The sequence below is a fragment of the Puma concolor genome, chromosome E1 (genome assembly GCF_028749965.1).
Source record: "Puma concolor isolate L17-30 chromosome E1, mPumCon1.1.hap2, whole genome shotgun sequence".
Lineage (NCBI taxonomy): Eukaryota > Metazoa > Chordata > Mammalia > Carnivora > Felidae > Puma > Puma concolor.
Window position 1 is genome coordinate 57,168,169 of NC_141680.1, and position 17,623 is coordinate 57,185,791.

Genomic DNA, 17,623 nt, shown 5'->3' on the forward strand with positions numbered 1-17,623 from the left:
CGTGTACCTCCACAGGCCTCAGTTTCCCCACTTGCAAAATGGGGCTGATAATGGTTCCTGTTAAATAGGATTCTTGCGAGGAGTAAATTCATGCATGTGCTCGGCACTAGGAAAGTACTCTAGAAGTATTAGCTATTAGCTGTGTGTATTGCCGTTAATTTACTATTGTTAGTACCCTTCCAGGACTTGTTTTTCTCTTAGGTATACATTCACAGTCTTGGTTTCTGTTAAAAGTCTTCCCAGCTAAGATTTTCTTCTTCTTTTTTTTTTAATCTTTATTTATTTTTGAGAGAGGGAGAGAGAGACAGAGCGTGAGCAGGGGAGGGGCAGAGACAGAGGGAGACACAGAATCTGAAGCAGGCTCCAGGCTCTGAGCTGTCAACACAGAGCCTGATGCGGGTCTCGAACTCACGGACCGCGAGATCATGACCTGAACTGAAGTCGGATGCTCAACTGACTGAGCCACCCAGATGCCCCTCTTCTTTTTTTTTTTAATGTTTATTTATTTTGAGAGAGAGAGAAAGAGAGAGATATCCAGCAGGGGAGGGGCTGAGAGAGAAAGAGAGAGAAACCCAAGCAGACTCCAAGCTGACATCATCGAGCTGGACGCGGGGCTGGAACTCACAAATCGTGAGATCATGACCTGCGCCAAAATCAGGAGTCGGACGCTTAACTGCTTGAGCCACCACCCAGGCACCCCAGGATTCTGTTCATTTTAATAAAAGCTCTGTGCCACGTACCAATCTAAGCAGTACCCGCTATCCAGCTGGCTTGTCCCCAGGCTCCTGTCACGGCTCTTTGTTAATGGGATGGGGCTGTCCTGTTGGAGCCCAGCACTAGGGGTGCCGGCCAGCCATACAGCCTTGGAGGGGTCGGGCTGAGGGGGTTCTGGAATTGGAAGAGGCAGGGGTGGGTGAGGTTTCTGCAGCCTGTGCCAAGCCCCCTCTGGAGTAGCTGGAGAAGCAGGCAGTGGGGGTGGGGTGGGGGATGATTCTCTGGGACCCTTGGCCAGTTGCGTTTCTAGTTTCCCAAGGGAAGAGTATTTCTCTGGCATTTGTTGGTCTAGCCTTTACTGAGCACCTACTGTGTGCCACGAGCCGCGCCTTTCCTGATGAGTCCTGTGGCGTGCGGTCTCGCGTGATTTCTTAGCCAGCTGGCTACAGCCCCTTCACCCGACATGACCAGGAACTGGAGGTACAGAGCCCTGACCCCCAAGCCCAGACTGGGCTGATTAAGATGTTTGGGGGCTTAAGGCTTTAATGCCTGACTGTCAGTCACCAGCTCTGGGGTCTCTGCTAGAGGTGCGAGCCAGAGGCAGGGAATGCTCTAGAATCAGAACTCCCTGCGCCTTTACAAACTGAGATGCCCATAATCTCGATCTGGGGGAAAGGAGTGATCCTTGTCCTGCCTGGCACTTGATCTTTGATCTGCCCACTGGGGTGGCCCCGGGCACAGGTGCACATACCCGAGCAGGACCGATTGAGTGCTTTGCGGGGGAGGGGGATGGGGCAGGGGGCAATTGGGAGGCTGGTGGGGGGGGGGGCGGGGCTTGTGTGCACACTTGGGCAGGACCTTCCCTGCTCACCTCTGCTGCCTGGCCTGGAGGCCCGAGCAGTACTCAGCCTTTGTCCTCTCAAGGCAAACACTTCTGGGGCTGTGAGGGTTTTTCTTTTTCTTTCTTTTTTTTTTTTTTTTTTTTTCTAAATGGAAAAATCAATGGAGCCGGCCCAGCACTTAGGAAGCCAGCCTTGTATAGTTGTGGTCCCTCAGAGCCGCGGGCCATCAGTCTGCAGGAGACAGACAGCCGCCCGCCTCTCCTTGAGGCACAGCCTGCTCTCGGGCCCCAGGGGTTGGTCAGCAGCTTTCCTCCGACACCCTGGGAACCCCAGCAGGGGAGAACAGATCAGGATGCCAGCCGGCCGAGGCCCGGGGAGGTATTCCTGGAACTGAAAATCATTCTGGAAACTTGCCAGCGTGCCACAGGACAGGAGGTACACTCAGTCCTCCTGGTGGGGCTCTGGGCCGTGGGGTCCTGGAGGGTCAGCATCCAGTTCTGCTTTGTGACGACGTGAGGAGTCTCAGGCTGTGGGGTCTCTGCTGTGCCTACCCTAGTGTCTAGCAGCTGGCCTTCAGTGATAGAGGCCAGCGCTGGAGCCTGGCCATCTTGGAAGGCGGCCGAACGAAGGCCCATGTGCCCCTCTTGGCCTCTGGCCCCGCAGGGCGGATGGGGATGTGGAGGTTGCTGACAGGAGCAGTTTTCTTTGCTCAAGTGGGGGGAGGGGGTGGTCCTCACACGGCAGGGAAGCCTGAGGGGAAGGCAGGCAACATCCTGCTTGCCTTGATTCCCGACAGAGGCATGCTGGGCTCTTGAGGGGCCCCCACACCTGCAGCCTTACCTCCAAGCTGGCCAACCCCGGCCAGGCTTCCCCCCTGGGTTCGATGTCATCCCTGGGCAGGTGAGACCCCCCTCTTCCCTCTGTGTGCTCCCCTTGGGGAGCCCTGCCTGAGAGTCCAGCCTCCAAACGGCTCCTGTGTTTCTTTGCAGCTAAGAGACCGGTGTCCCCATACAGCGGGTACAACGGGCAGCTGCTGACCAGTGTGTACCAGCCCACCGAGATGGCCCTGATGCACAAAGGCCCGGTGAGTGGGGTCCCAGGGTCTCTGTGACCCTGCTGGGGTCATGGAGCCCAGCCTGAGCGGGCAGGTGCAGAGGCTGTGTGGCCAGCGCAGGGTGGGGGTGGGGTATGGATGGAGAAGGCTGGCTTCTCCCTCTGATGCATCAGGCTCAGGGAACCAAGCGGGGCCCCTGATGCCCTTTTTCCGGAGTTGTATACACCGCCCTCAGCTTCACCGCAGTGGGACCTGCCCCGTGTCATGGAGCGTCGCACGGTGACTGAGGTCCCTTGCTGCGGAGAATGCAGAATAGACCCTCTTTGAGCTGGTGGAGGTGCCAGCTTTACCCTAAGCAGCTTAGGGAAGGACAGAGGAAGGTCTCAGCCAGGTAGGTAGGTAGGTGTCATTCTTTGGTGCCCCCAAAGGCACAGAGGACCCCAAAGCAGATCCAGGTTAGTATTAACTCCTCAACCACAGCTGTCCCAAGAGGGCCCAGGCTCCCTTCCCCCCACAGGCAGGAGGAGGCAGCTCTCAACCTCACCCCCCCACCCCCCAACAGTGGGTTCTGGAAACCAGATGCTCCATTAGCCAGTGGGGGGTGGGAACAGGAAGACAGGGGTTTAGATTCTCACTCACTCCATATATGTTCCTTCTCCCGGGCTGGCAGTCACTGTGGGGAGAGGTCAGTGACCCGCCTTGGCAGGATGCTGGGAACCGGAAACGAGGGAGGTCAGTGGGGTGGTGTTCTCATCCCGCCCCCCTTCCCTGCCGTGAGCCCCTGGGGTGGGGGGCAGGGTGCAGTGAGCATCTGAAACTTACAGTCCCAGACCCTTCCTACTCCCGAAGCTGAACATGCAGCCGGGCGCTGGGAGGGGCAGGGAGTCTCTGAAGGACACCGAGTCTGCTGGTTACAGCCTCCGAGGCTGTGGAACCCCTCCCTCTCCCCCACCCCTGGATCCTTCCTTCAGCGGATGCCCCAACCTTGCCACCCTTCACTCACCTGTGCACCTGAGTCCTGCTTCCCTGAGTTGGGGGTAGGATCTGGACGGACAGGGATATTTTCTCTGATGTGGTGATTCTCAAAACGTGGTCTCCAGATTCCTCAACCCCCACCCCCCCCACCCCCAGCATTACCATCACCGGGGAACTTGCTATAAATGCAAACTGGATGGGGCTGGTGGTTAGCATCTCTTCAGTGGTATCATCTTGATAACTTGGAATCTGCCACATGGGGAGTACCCGCCCACAGAAATCAGTGGAAGGTTCCCTCCCTCCTCACCCCAGGTAAACATTTACCAGCCCACCACTGGGTTGGATCCTGACTAGGTGTCGGCTGTGGCTTAAACTGCCCAGGTGATTCTGTTGCACACCCAGGTTGGAGAACCACCCATCTAGATGTCCCTGGAGCTAGATGTCCCCCTAGGGCAGCTGGGGGTTGCAAACCAGTGGGAGGAGCACCCAGGGCCCGAACCTGGGTGCAAACGAGTGGAAGGACCAGCCGGGTCTGATGAGACAGAAGGCGGCTTGGGACCCTGAAGCGGCAGGGGTTTCGTGGCGGGTCTTTCTGTAGCGATAAGGCAGGTGGGGCAAGGGGTTCACCTTCCTTCCAGGGTGAGAGCTGGGCCGGGTGCCTCTGGGCCCTTCTCACCCAACAGTTGTCTCCCCCCCCACAGGAATAGGGCCATCACAGCTCTAGCCAGATTCCGGGCAGAGAATTTGGTGTGTGTGTGTGTGTGTGTGTGTGGTTTTTTGTTTTTGTTGTTTTGCTTTTTTGTTCTTCAGTTTATTTTGAGAAAGAAAGAGAGATGTGGGAGGTGCAGAGAGAGGGAGAGAATCCCAAGCAGGCTCTGTGCCAACAGTGCAGAGCCCGATGTGGGCCTTGAACTCACGAATCCAGAGATCCTGAAGATCCTGATCTGAGCTGAAACCCAGAGTCAGATGCTTTCACCGACTGAGCCTCCCAGGCGCCCCGAGAATTTGTGTTTTAAGTCTCCACATCTGACTAGCCGGCCCAGGCTTCAAGATGAGAACCGTGGGCTAACCGAAGGCCGTCCTCGGCCAGGCAGACAGCAGCTGTGAGACTGCCGGGCGGTGTAGTGCCATTTGGAGGCCTCCGGGAAGAGTCTGGGGAGACGGGGCGCCTGGGAGCGTTACCAGGCAGGCAGTTGCACTCAGTATGTGGTTCACCCTCCACTGGGCCCCAGGATTTCCCTAAGGCATTGGGAGCAGGAGGGAGGGGGCTTGAGCAAAGGGTCCTTCGGAGAATAGTGAAGCCCCAGGACCGTCTGAGGTGACAGGCGCCTCCTCTGTGTCTAGAGGCCTGGAGCTCTGCAGGGTGAGGCTTGAGGTCAGAGGCCAGCCCCTCCGCTTCCAGAAGTGGGGACACTGCTGGGGGAGGCGGTGGGGGGAGCAGGGAGGGGGCAGCTGGCAGGCACGGCCCCGCCGGAAGCAGAGTGTTTGTGCGTCCGCCCTGGCGGAACCTGGCTGTGAGACCTCCTGTCCTTCCTTCCAGTCTGAAGGAGCTTACGACGTCATCCTCCCACGAGCCACCGCCAACAGCCAGGTGATGGGCAGTGCCAATTCCACCCTGAGGGCCGAAGACATGTATGCGGCCCAGAGCCACCAGGCAGCCACATCGCCGAAAGACGGCAAGAACTCCCAGGTCTTTAGAAACCCCTACGTGTGGGACTGAGTCGGCGGCCAGAAGGCAGGCAGATTTGGGGAGGGCCCTGCGGGGACCTGGCCCCGGAGAAGAGCCCACTGCTCTCCTACTTCCCTGACCCCTCAGTGGCTCCAGGCGACTGTGCCCCAGAGCCAGGAAAGCCCTCCCTGTCTGTCAGTGTTTGGGCGGGTGCAGGGGGGGTGTCCCAGGGCCCCCCCACTCCCCCCCGACTCCTCGGTGTTTGTGGAGTTGAGAAGCTCACCTTAGCTTCATGCTCCAGCCAGATAGTGTTCTTCTTGGGGGTGGTGGCCAGTCAGTGCCAACACTTTCTGGAATCTTCCAAGAGATTCCTGCAACCTCGAGAGGTTTCTCAGGAGCGTCTGTCCTGGGTCTTGCTCCTCTGTGAGGAGCAAGGGTGCCTAATAAACACATTTTTGCTTTATTAGCCCTTCCTCTGGGAATGTCGTTTCTGACCTGGGCTCTTGGTCACCGAATGGGCCTCCTCCTTTACGGGCTGTGGGTGGTTCCTCTTTCTCCCTCCAAATCCAGTTCGTGTGAAAGCTGCTGCCGATGTTTCCTTCCATGCAAGCAAGTAGCTGACGCCTGTACCCAGGGAAGGAGTCTGCAGCTGAGCCTGGGTAACCCTGTCGCGTGCAATTAGAACGAATTCGGGGCCCAGCTCCTGTGTGGGGTCTAGTCCAGCATCTGGGTTTATCTGAAATCAGGCAGTTTTCCTCCGGGACCCCCTCCACCTGCCATACGTGAGGCCAGAGCAGGGAAGGCAGGGGCCCGCCATCAGGCAGCTCTGTGGGTAAGGTGTGGGTAAGGGAAGCTAGGCCGACTTCAGACCCTCTTCGGGGCAATGGCCGTCAAGGTCCTTTAGGGGACCAGGTGGAGAATCACCGCCCCGTGCCATTAGAGCACACTGTGCACTGGGACTTGTTTACAAAGTGGGTTTCCAAAGGTGGAAAGGGTCGGCCGGTTCTGGTTGGTTTCATCCCTGGGCAGTTATTAACACGTTCACTTGCTCAGTCCTTTACTGTAAACACCGCCTTTCCACATCAGCTAATTTTATTTTTTATTTAAAGAAAAATGGTTTTTAGCGTTTATTCATTTTTGAGAGACAGAGAGAGACAGAGCGCGAGCTGGGGAGGGGGAGAAAGGGAGGGAGACACAGAATCCCAAGCAGGCTCCAGGCTCCGAGCTGTCAGCACAGAGCCCGATGGGGGGCTCGAACCCACGAACCGCGAGATCTTGACCTGAGCCGAAGTCGGACGCTTAACCGACTGAGCCACCCAGGCGCCCCCACATCAGGTCATTTTAAACCTCGTAGCTGTCCAGAAAGATGGACAGGACAGTATTCTGTCCTCTTTGTGGAGTCAGCATCCCAGAATCATGCCATTGTAGGGTTGGACAGGGCCTTAGAGGCAAGTTAGGGGTTTCGCGGGCCTGGGCCCTCTCACAGGTAAACAGACTGAGCCAGAGAGGCCACACAGCCTCTAGAAGTGGCCACCCCAAGACCGGCCAGGTTGTCTTTGAGGCCCATCTTCCTAGGCCTACCCTGGGATGGCCAGTGGGCCCCAGTGGCCGGGGCCTGGATGAGCGCAGTGCTTTGACCCTTGAACACCGGCTCAGGGCTGCCAAACCCGCCCCTCCCAAGCTTGGGAATGTTTCTCCCCAGCTGGTCAGAAGCTATTTTCTGACACCGGTTGCAGGGAAAAAACAAATGTCTCTATTGGAAGGGAGAGAAAGGTTGCCGGAAGAAAAACAAACTTCTCCCAGAGTTTCCCTTCTATGTCAGATTGCACCAGCCCCCCCGGGGCCTCAGACACTTTTTTTAGTAAAAGTCAGTGCTTGGGCCCCGAGCGGTAGGGGGGTCCCCTTTGACTCTTGTTCTTTCTGGTTGCTTTAGGCTCAGTCCCCGCAAAATAAAACAAGATGGTAGAAGCCCTCCTCCCTGAACCACACGCCGTCCTGATGTCCTCAGGCCTCTGTCCAGGCTGGGCAGGGCCCAGCACCTCTCCCGCCCTTGTCATTGGAGCTGGGAGGGACCGGAGGCCACCACCCTGAAGCAGTGGACTGAGTGGGTACCTGTGAAGCCCCGAGGTGTGTGGCTGGGGCCCCAGGGCCAGCCCAGCCTTTCCTGGTCCCCAAGTGACTGAGGCCACAAGGATCTGCAGAACTGCCAGGCCTGCCTCCGTCCCCCGTCAACGCCCTTCCCCCCCCCAGTCACAGCCCGTGTGTCCCCATGCTGTGGTTCTCCAGATGGCCACCCTCAGATGCCCCGTCTTCACGCCCTGGGCCTTCCGGCTGTTTTGGTGTCCAACATCAGCTTGCCCCGCCTGCGCCTGGGTGAATCTCCTCCGTGAGTGTTGGGAGCAGAGCCCTGGTGGAACTTGGCTCCCGTCTTTCTCATCAGGGCCTCCTGCCGCCACCTGGACCGTGGAAGGCCCCTGAGCTGGGACAGAGCTCAGCCCGAGGCCTACGCAGACACGGCTCCTCTTCGCAGCTTGTGGGTGCTGGGTCTCAGCCCCTTTGGTGCTTCCCTCACGTGCCCCTTTACGCCACAGCCCCATGCCTTCCCCACCTGCAACCGACCGGGGTGCATCGAGACACAAGGTGGGGTCTGGGGCCACATTCTCAGGGGCCAGTTGAGAGTCCCAGGCCACGTGGGTTGGGGTCTCAGCTGCTCACAGAACTGGGACTTGGCTGAGGTACAGATCTCTGCTGGCAGTGTTCTCTCCCATGACATGCTCCAGAGGGTCCTGATGGCCACGGAGGGAATGGAGGGGGGGGCATCCTTTAGGACCTGATGACGGTGGCACCGAGGACGGAGATGTGTACAGCTGGAGACTCGTGGGGACAAGGTCTTCTGACTTGGTCCTGCCCCTCAGGCAAGAGTTGCCTCTCGGGGGGCCCAGGGTGAGGGCTAGAACCAGAGCAGGACCCGACCTTGCCCTGTAGTCCTCCCACAGCTCTCCAGCGCCACCCTCCTGCCCCTAAGCAGGCTGTGCCTTTGTTAACTGGAATATTTTTCTGGAGCTAAATTGGGCTAACAGGTCCTGCAGAGAGAGTAGGGCCATAGACTGTGTGTGACAACACGCGCCCCCCCCCCCCATTACCGATCCTTGTACTGGGTTACTTACCTCCATGAATGGAGCATTACGTCCCTCTGATGGAGGGGAAGGGGGAGCTCTGCACCTCAGGCTTCTCTTGATCTAGGTTAGCGGCCCCAAGATCCCTCACAGTGAATAAAGGCACTGTCTTTGCTTTTCAAAGTGATAGTCTCCTGTGAGTCCTGGCCCCGCCAGGCAGTCCCGAAGAGCAGCCTGCGGCGAATGTGGGTTTGTTCGTAGCCTGAGTCCTCCAGGGATCCATGCATAGGCTTGGGAAGATGGGCTCCTGAAAGATACAGGCCACCCTGGCTTAGTTAGGGACACCCAGTGGCCCTGCTCCCTCCAGTCCTTGGCCAAGTGGAGACAATAGGTGTGTTTTTAGGAGAAAGGTGCCTTCCCCCAAGTGGTCCAGCTACATCACAAACGAGTCTGGAATGGAAAAAAACTAGAAGAGTCTAGAACCTGTTGCCGGTGACATCAGACCTTGGTAAATTTCACACCGACCAGCCAGTCAGCTGGAAGCAGAGTAGTTTGGACCCTCACTGCTCAGAATCAGATGACCTCATCCTCTGTGAGGAATTATAACCACAGAAACCCTGTGTGTTTATTGAGATTTTTTTCTGGGATTTCCTAATACATATTTGTAACCTAGTCTCTTTGCCTTCTAGACCAATTGAGGCTGTTTGATTCCAACGAACTTTTTCCTGGCTAGGGATTTATTCTAAGGGAGGAAACTGAGCCTCCCAAAACAGCCAAAATGCATGGCCCCGCCCGCACCCCCACAAGGTCTGGGAATGTAGGGATGGGGCGACAGAGGAGGACAGCCCCTCTCATAGTCCTGCGGCAGCCTGGTATGCTGGAGGCCATCACTGAAATACAAGAGCTCCTGGGAAGGCAGACAGGGCCAGGGGATGATCAGTACCTCCCCTGAGAACCTGCCAAGGGCCGTGCCCGGCACATTGCAGTTTTGGTTCCCTGTAATTGTTTACACCTCACATAAGAGAGCAAGAAACAAACAGGCGAAGTGACTTGCCTGGGGTCATGTCCTCCAACCCGTTCTCACCAAACCTAGCCCTTTTCTCTAGCTCCATGGGGTCTGCAGAGATCAGACTCAAGTTCAAGTGACCAGATTTTGTTTCCGGTCTGCTGGGCCTCCTGGGCCCTCCCGGAAGCTGCAGCCCCCGCCTCACAGCAGCCACATGAATTATTTAGTACCTGCGCCTGGCAGGGTAATGCTCTGACCTCACCCTCACCCTTGGGTTGAGGGCGCGGCTCGGACCTTCCTCTCACTGAAAAAGGGATACTAACGGGTGGAGGCTGGGGTGGTGGACCCCTCTGTGGGGTGCGGGTGAATGAGAGAGGTCCAGGGAAGGAAATGAGGACCAGAAACCAACTGCCCTGTCAGCCGGAAGCAGTTCCGCAAAGAGAGCGTGACCCAAGTATCAGACAGCTATGGGTTTCGGATCCCATTGCTTGCTTAACTAGCTGTGTGACCTTGGGCAGCTCCGTTTGCTCACGGGTAAAACGGAAGTACTAATACCCCGAGTTGGTTTTTAGTGTTCTAGCTCCTCAAGTTCATTCTGTGAAAGTCACAGCCAAGGCAGAGCTTCCAGGAGCTAGCCGTCTAGTGTTTTCTGCTTAGACACAACGGTTTCTAGGCCAGATTTCGCTGAATGCTGTCCTCCAGAGGGTCCACCTTCCCTTTTCTCTGCTGTCCCCCAAAGGTCCCAGGGAGGTTGGGATAGCGGGTTGCTTGGATTGGAGGGGGATGCTAAGGAGACGACAGACCTCCCCCAGCAGCGGTTGTCAATCCAGGTTTTCAGAGGGTCACCTGGGGCCCCGGAAGTCAAGAAACCACGCTGAAGAGGGGGGATTGAACTGCTTTCAGTCCACAGCAAATGTTTACCGAGCTCCAACTCTGGGGACTCACAGCCTAACTCCTCCTTTGCCAAGTCAGACGCGAGGGCTGAAGTGGACGTGGTGGCAGCGGGGTCCCTCCTGGATCCGTACCGGTCGGTCGGCCTTAGGCAGGTGGATCACGCTTCCACCAGCGGCCGCTCCCCGCCCCCCAACACGGCTCCACGCTCCTCAGGTGGGACCTGGTTCTTACTGGCTCCTCTGACTCTGCCTCACTTTCCTCATCTGTAAAATGGACCCCGGGCCTCCAGCTCTGCTTAAGCCGTGGAGGTGAGGCCCCCGGCAGTTTGAGAGGTGACCCCAAAGCACACGCTGTGCTGAGGGCGCGCCCTCGCGTCCTCAAGGTCTGGCGCAGAACTGGGAGCACGCAGGGCTGTTCCTGGAACAGAGATGCGGGGGTCCGAATCCCAGTGGCTTTCCGCTCGGTCCCCAGGCCCCTCCAAGCCACGGCCGGGGGCGCCCGATTCTGACCCGGCCGCCCAGAGCGAGCACGAAGGCTTCAGCATCCGACGGCGCCGGGGGGGCCGGGGGCCCGCGAAGGTTTTAGGGAGCCGTTAGCCGAGCGCTCCCGCCGCGGCCCTGCCCTCCGGGGCTCCAGGCGGAAGGCGCCGGCTCCTGAACGCAGTCGGCCGCCGCCGCCACCGCACCCAACCCACCTGGCGAGCTGGGACGTGGGGGTGGGGACCGACTCGGGGCTCTGACGTCACTCTCGCGGGGGCCGCCCCCAGCCAACCCCAGGCCGCCTCCCGCGCCCCGCCCCGACCTCCCTGCAACCCGATCCCCCTCCGCCGGGACGAGCCGGCCCCGACCGGCTGGCTCCGCTTCCACCGCCAGCGGGGAGTGGGCGGTAGCGTGGCCCCTCCCCAGCCCCGGGGCCTGGCCCAGACCCTCTGCTTCCGCTCAGCCTCCCCTCCCTTGATTGCAGTCCTTTGTGAACTTTTTTCCTGTGCCCTCCCGGTCTTTTCGGCCCCAGACGCAGGCCAATACCTGTCGCGGTCATCCCGGTGTCTCTGGGCCCTGAACGAAGCCGGGGCCCAGGCAAGTAGGTCTTTGTCCCCACGAGGCGGAATCCCTTCCGGGAGGAGCGCTAGGCTCATTACCTTTGCATTGCGGGGTGCGATGGGGCCCCGCGCACTGGGAGCACCATCGCGGCCTCGGGGCTGCCTCCAAAACAGAGTTTCTGAGCCTCAAACCACTGACATTGGGCCCGGATCGTTCTTTGTGGTGGGTGCTGCCCTGTGCATTGTAGGATGCTAGCATCCCTGGCCTCCACCTGCCAGATACTCAGTATCATCACCATCCCCCCAGTTGTGACAACCAAAAATATCCCCAGACATAGCCCAGTGTCACCTGGGGGCACACTGGCTTGGGTTGAGAAACACTCCCCTGGGGTATTACAGTGGCCATGGAACCTGCTGCCCGCAGAGCAGGGGGTCCTGAGCCGGGACTTCTGCCAGCGGGGACTCTGGGACAGCATTCCTGGATCCCCTTCTCCAGAGGGTTTACAGATGCCTGTGGCCAACCTAGGGACTGTGACCGCTGGCCTGACAGCATTTGGGCAGCATGGTGACCAGCCTGCTCCTCTCGCTGTGCAAACACCTTCTGGCCCCTGCCCTGATGTGAGTGCTGGCGGAGACCAGGGACAGAGAAACTCGGTGAACTCGGGTGTTCCTCTGTAGCAGCCGGTAGTTGGGCACCAGAAAGAGACAGGGTGTGTCTGTGTCAGTCAGGCAGCCTCAGGGGTGGAGAGGAGGTGGGGGAGGGGACGCAGTGGGCTGAGGCCACCAATTGAGCCCAGGGGCTGTCAGGTCTGAGGGTTAGGGGAGCATCCTGGTCAGCTGGGGTTCAGATGTGGACTCTTGGGGGCCGACCAGATGTGGCAGGGCTCAGTCTCTCTTTCCACAGGGGAGGCAAAAACCAGGCACTCTCTCTCTCTCTCTCTCTCTCTCTCTCTCTCTCACACACACACACACACACACACACACAAGCATACATGTGCACACACATGGAGGTTGGGGGGCCAGGTAAGGGAGCAGGGTTTTAAAGGACAGAAATAAATCAGTCCCAGCTGGAGAAGATTCGTTCTGTTCCTTAACCAGGGCTGTTTGGGGGTGGTCATCAAGTTGGCCTCAACATCAAGATGTTGGCATCAGATTCCAGCAGCATCTGCCCCCCACCCCCCACGCAAAGTAGAGTTTCCAAAAGAATCCAATCCCATACTTAGAGGGGAAGGTTTTAGCAGTGGCCCCTCCTCATAGATACTCCTATCTACCTGTATTTGCACAAAGAGTCAGGGGAGCCTGGGTGGCTCAGTCGGTTAAGAGTCCGACTCTTGGTTTCAGCTGACAGCGCGGAGCCTGCTTGGGATTCTGTCTCTCTGCCCCTCTCTCTGTCCCTCCCGTGCTCATGCTGTCTCTCAAAATAAATAAATAAACTTTAAAAACAAAACAGAGAGTCACAAGTCCCCATACCAGTGTAAGGTGGAGGGGGTGGGTCACCGGGGCCAGGCTCGTTAAAGGTCAGGAGAACTTTTGACTGTTTTCTTGCTCCCTCCTTCTATCCCTCCCTCCTTCCCCTTCCTCTTTCCTTCTCCATGAAAATAAATTGTGTATTTTTTTAAAAACTGATCTGAGAAAAGAAAAGGAACCTCAAGGTGAGCTCACCTTGTAGCATTCCCCCCTCCCCGGACGGGACCCCACCCACTGGTATTGTCAGTGCTCACCCTTCACAACCGCCAGACCTCAGTGGTCCTTGGCCAGACCTCAGCGGTCCTTGGCCGCACCTCTCACGCCCCGCCCTCCGAGAGAAATAGGCAGCTTTCACCCTGCCTCTGTTTTTTTTTCTTTTTTTTTTCTCCAGAGCATTCTCCCCTTGGGAGGGCTTTTGAGGAGGTTGTAGATGGAGGGCCCGGTAAGGCAGAGTGTGTTCATGGCATGTAGGTGCATGGGACCCCCCCCTCCACGCCCACTCCCCACCCCAACCTTGCTCAGTAGCTGCAGTTCTGAGGACACTGAGTTAGATTTGCAGAGAATACAGACGTGGGAATGACTTCTGACTCATTCATTCGCTCATCAGTCCTTCCTCAATATTTATTAAAGGCTGCTCCCTGCCATCACGCTCATGAACGTCAGGTCCCACCTTGAACTCCGGCACACAATTCTCCCTCCTCCTCAGGGATCCGTGAACCCCACCTCCCGGGGCACTTCAGCCACACGCCTGCCCCGGGGATCTCTGGGAGGGGTGTCCACCCTCTGCGTGAATTCTGCAGCTACTTTACTATCTCATCAGGTGCTGTCTTGTTCTCAGGCTGCGAGGACAAAGCCACACCCTGTGTGTGCAAGTATCTGTGTACCCATGTTGGGAGATGGGGGCTCACGTGGGAGAGGCTGTGTCTCAGATCCCAGGGTGGAGCGGATGAGCATCTCTCCCTTGGTCAGGGTCATGGAAGTTAGGAGGGGGGGTCTGAGTCATCAGAAGTTCCCTTCCCCTTAGGGACCAGTGGGCAGGGAACCTGGTGTATCTGTGTGGGCCATCTAACAAGGCATCACAGACCCAGTGGTTTACACAACAGAAATGTGTTCTGTCCTCTCGGTTCTGGAGTCCGGAGGTCCGAAATCAAGGTGTCAGCAGAGTTGGCTCCTTCCGAGGCCCCCCAAATGAAGGAAGGGTTCATCCCGGCGTCTTTCCTGAGCTTGCAGATGGCCATCTTGTCCCTGTGGCTCTTCACGTTATCTTTCCTCTATGTGTGTCTCCGTGTCCAAATGTCCCCTTTTTATAAGGACACCAGTCATACTGGATTAAGTCCTGCCCTAATGACCTCACTGTGCCTTATTCCTGTAAAGACCCCCATCTCCAAATCAGGTCCCATTCTGAGGTACTAGGACTTCACCATAGGGAACGGGGTTGGGAGGGAATTCGGCCCCTAACAGCCAGGGGTTCTTGGGCGAGGTGGGAAGGGGGTGGGCCTGTCGGCACAGACAGTAACCAAGGCCACTTGAGGAATGCAGAGGGCCCTGGGGAGAGGCCGTGGAGCGTATCATTCACAAACGCAGTCTTGGTTCTCTTGGGCGGATGATGGGGCACCCCCACACGGGGGCTGAGTCTCCCTGGCACCAGGTTGAGATTCTTCCCCACCCCTAGGAAAGCAGATGGCATTAATAAGCAGCGACAACTATCTGTTGTCCATGGGCCAAGAACATTGAGATCCGTGTGCCCCCTTCCCAGATATGGGCTACAGATCTGGGTCAAGGGTGGGCGGGCAAGGAGCAAACGGGGAGAGTGAAGTCCCTCTGTTTAGACAGTGTGCTTTCTTGTCTTTAATGTTTCAATAAAAGCATCTGTCCCCCAGCATCCCAGATGAGGCAACAGAGCTGTGATTGGATGTCACCATGGGCCCACAGTCGTCCCCTAGGGAAGCCATAAAAGCCATGGGCACCTGCCCACCTCAGGGCACAGAGACACCGCTGCCTCAGCCACCCCCAGGAGTGAGCACCACCAGCCCGTCTGGGCCCAAGACCACCTGGGAGGAGGTTGGAGAATCCCGTCTTCCTAGGACACACGAGCCGGAGGTAACACCCAAATGCAGTGTCGTGTTCCCACTGGAGGGCAAGAGGGACAGCTAGTCCTCCTGACTGGTTTCTGGCTCATCGGGGTCCTCAAGGAAGTTCAGCCTTGCAGGGTGGGAGGGAGGTCCCCCACCCCGGCATTCCCGGGTACTGGACGCCAAGGAAATGCCTTTTCCGGTGGCCATCCTGCCTCGGCTGTCCCAACTATGACCAGGGAAGGTTTTCTGACCACCCTTTGGCCGGCCAGGAGCGGGGGACCTGGGGACAGAGTCAGGGCTTCTTGGAAGAATCTTGACACTAATCCTAGAAGTTCTGCGTTTTATCTTTGTTGTTGTTGTTTCTTCCCTGTGTTTTATCTTTCTGAGGGTCATTCCTTTAGGACCTTCCTCCGCGTGCAGATTTTAAATCTTGAAATCCTTAGAGAGGCCTTAACCTCGTCATCTCCGCCTTCTCTCCTGGGCTTTACTTCTCCTTCACTGGGGTCTCCCAGTCCCTCCTCCCAACGCACAGTCAGAGACAGGGGGAACTGCCAGGCTGTAAACCAGGATCCTGCTGGCCACAACCTCATCCGTGACACAAAGGTGGCCTGAGCCATCCCATCCTGTGCTGGAACTATTCTTTTTTTCTTCTTTTAATTTTTAAAAAAAAGTTTAAAAAATTAATTGGTTTTGAAAGAGAGAGAGAGAGAAAGCGCATGTGAGTGGGGGAGGGGCAGAGAGAGAGAGAGGGAGAGTGAGAATCTCAAGCAGGCTCCATGCTGCCAGCCCAGAGCCCAAGGTGGGGGTGGGGGGGAGGGAGCTCAAAGTCAAGAAACTACAAGATCATGACCTGAGCCAAAACCAAGAGTTGGAAGCTGAACTGAGTCATTCAGACACCCCTTCCTTCCTTCCTTCCTTCCTTCCTTCCTTCCTTCCTTCCTTCCTTCCTTCCTTCCTTCCTTCCTTCCTTCTCTCTCTTCCTTCTTCCCTCCCTCCCCTCCCTCCCTCTTTCTTTCTTTCTTTCTTTCTTTCTTTCTTTCTTTCTTTCTTTCTTTCTTTCTTCTTTCTTTCTTTCCTTCTTTCTCTCCTTCTTTAAAAATTTTCCCTGAACTATTTGTAACACAGCTTTGAAAGGATCTGGACTGCCACAACCATTAGATACTTTTCTGTTGCTCACACGATGCTTTAACAAATACTTCTGATGCTCAAGGATGTAGAGGCACAGTGAGTGCAGCAGGGAACTCTTCACCAGGACTCCAAGGCCCTCTTTCTGGATGGGACATGTCCCCGACCTCTTCCGGGAGCCAAGGGAAATCCAGAGGCTGTCTGGGGGAAGCTGTAGGGCTTCCTGTCTCTGTACCCTGCACACGTTCATGCCAGAGAGCTCTTTAAGTCCACTTGCACTGGCTTATGTCATTCAGCAAATATTATGGAGTTGGCTGGGAAGTGCAAGGCACAGTCCTGTCCTGTCCTGTCCTGTCCTAATCTAGCTTAGCCTATCCCCCGCCTCTGAGCACAAGTAGAATCCCAAGCATCCCCAATTCTGCATGGTAGAGCTTCCTAATCTTGTTTGATTGTAGGTATCATCTTGGGCAGCTTGTTGAAATGACAGATTCCCAGTCCCAGCCTTGGAGAATCTGGATGCAGGAGGTCTGAGATGAGCCCCAGAAATCTGTATTCCTAAGTGGGACCCCAGTGGCTGTGACAGTTAATCAAGCCTGGGGCCCTGTGGTGGAAACCCAGATAAGCTATATACTGTCCCCACTCCTTACTCCCCCGAGGGTCCTGTGAAGGCTGCTTGGGAGCGTTGGGACAGCTGGGTGACTGGCCCACAGTGTGGGGAAACTTGCAATCACCTGGTGGGGACTGCCTTGGGGGGCAGGGTGTGTGAGGTAGAAAGGGGAAGAGCCAGATGACCTAAGGTCTGTCGTCCCATGGACTGAGGCTCTCTTTGGGGCCAGGCTGGACATCCTTCTGGAATTTTCAAGGACTCTTCATCCTTCTCCCAGAATTCTTGGAGGACAGAAATCAAACGGGACTGACTGATGTGGGCAGGGTCACAGAGCTGGGATCCAGGACCCCCAGGCCACTTCTCTGCACTGTTTCTTGTGTCTGATAGAAGGGAGAGGAGAGGCCCTTTCCCACCCTGGCCACTGGGATTTTTGCCTTGACTTGAGTATCACTTCTACCTCTTAAGGCAATTCTTTGTTTTCCTGTCTTTTTTTATGTGCTACCCACCAAACTCTGAACTCCCCAGAAAGGAGAATTATCATGGTTTTATCTTCTTGTCCCTATTTTCGGGGGACCAGCGGTTTGCACAATGTAAGTAGTCCTTAAATAGCTGTCAAATAAACCAATAAACTGGGCATAGAGTGCCCTCTGGTGGATTCAGAACCATGGCGGTGTCTCAGATTTTGGCTGGAACAGTCAACCTGAAGGGACATGTCCTAGCCTTCTGTAGAAGAGTGAGGACCAGGAAGGCTGTTCTGTTGGCTTTGGATATTAAGGAAGAGGCACAGGCTGAGGCTCACTTCACTCCCCCCCGCCCCCCTCCCCAACACAGCAGGATGATGGTGATGTGATAAAGCCAGTGTAGACAGCAACCTCAAAACTTTATGGAGCGTGGACACTGGGGAGTAGTGCCATCATTGTCCCCGTCTTACATACAGGTGGACAAGCTGAGGCTCAGAGAGGTTAATAACTCAGCCAAGATCACACAGCTTGTCAGTGGCAGGACTGAGAGTCAAAGTCAGGCCGTGAGACCCAGAGTCC

At 56.7% G+C, this 17,623-nt stretch overlaps 1 protein-coding gene across 7 annotated transcripts in view; it reads left to right on the plus strand.

The window, feature by feature from the left end:
• GPRC5C (G protein-coupled receptor class C group 5 member C) overlaps positions 1 to 14,754 on the plus strand; it is a 29,305-nt gene extending 14,551 nt beyond the window's left edge. For 4 of the 7 annotated variants that reach the window (XM_086687949.1, XM_086687947.1, XM_086687944.1 and 1 more), the window contains exons 3-5: positions 2,546 to 2,640; positions 5,126 to 5,275; positions 7,188 to 9,042. In XM_086687949.1, coding sequence (XP_086544075.1) covers positions 2,546 to 2,640; positions 5,126 to 5,275; positions 7,188 to 7,220 — 278 coding nt within the window. In that variant the 3' untranslated portion in view covers positions 7,221 to 9,042. Of the gene's footprint in view, positions 1 to 2,545; positions 2,641 to 5,125; positions 5,276 to 5,824; positions 6,369 to 7,187; positions 9,043 to 14,656 lie in introns of those variants that run through there. The other 3 variants (XR_015244280.1, XM_086687945.1, XM_086687946.1) reach the window with 3 other exon arrangements.
• The last annotated feature ends 2,869 nt before the right edge of the window (positions 14,755 to 17,623 follow it).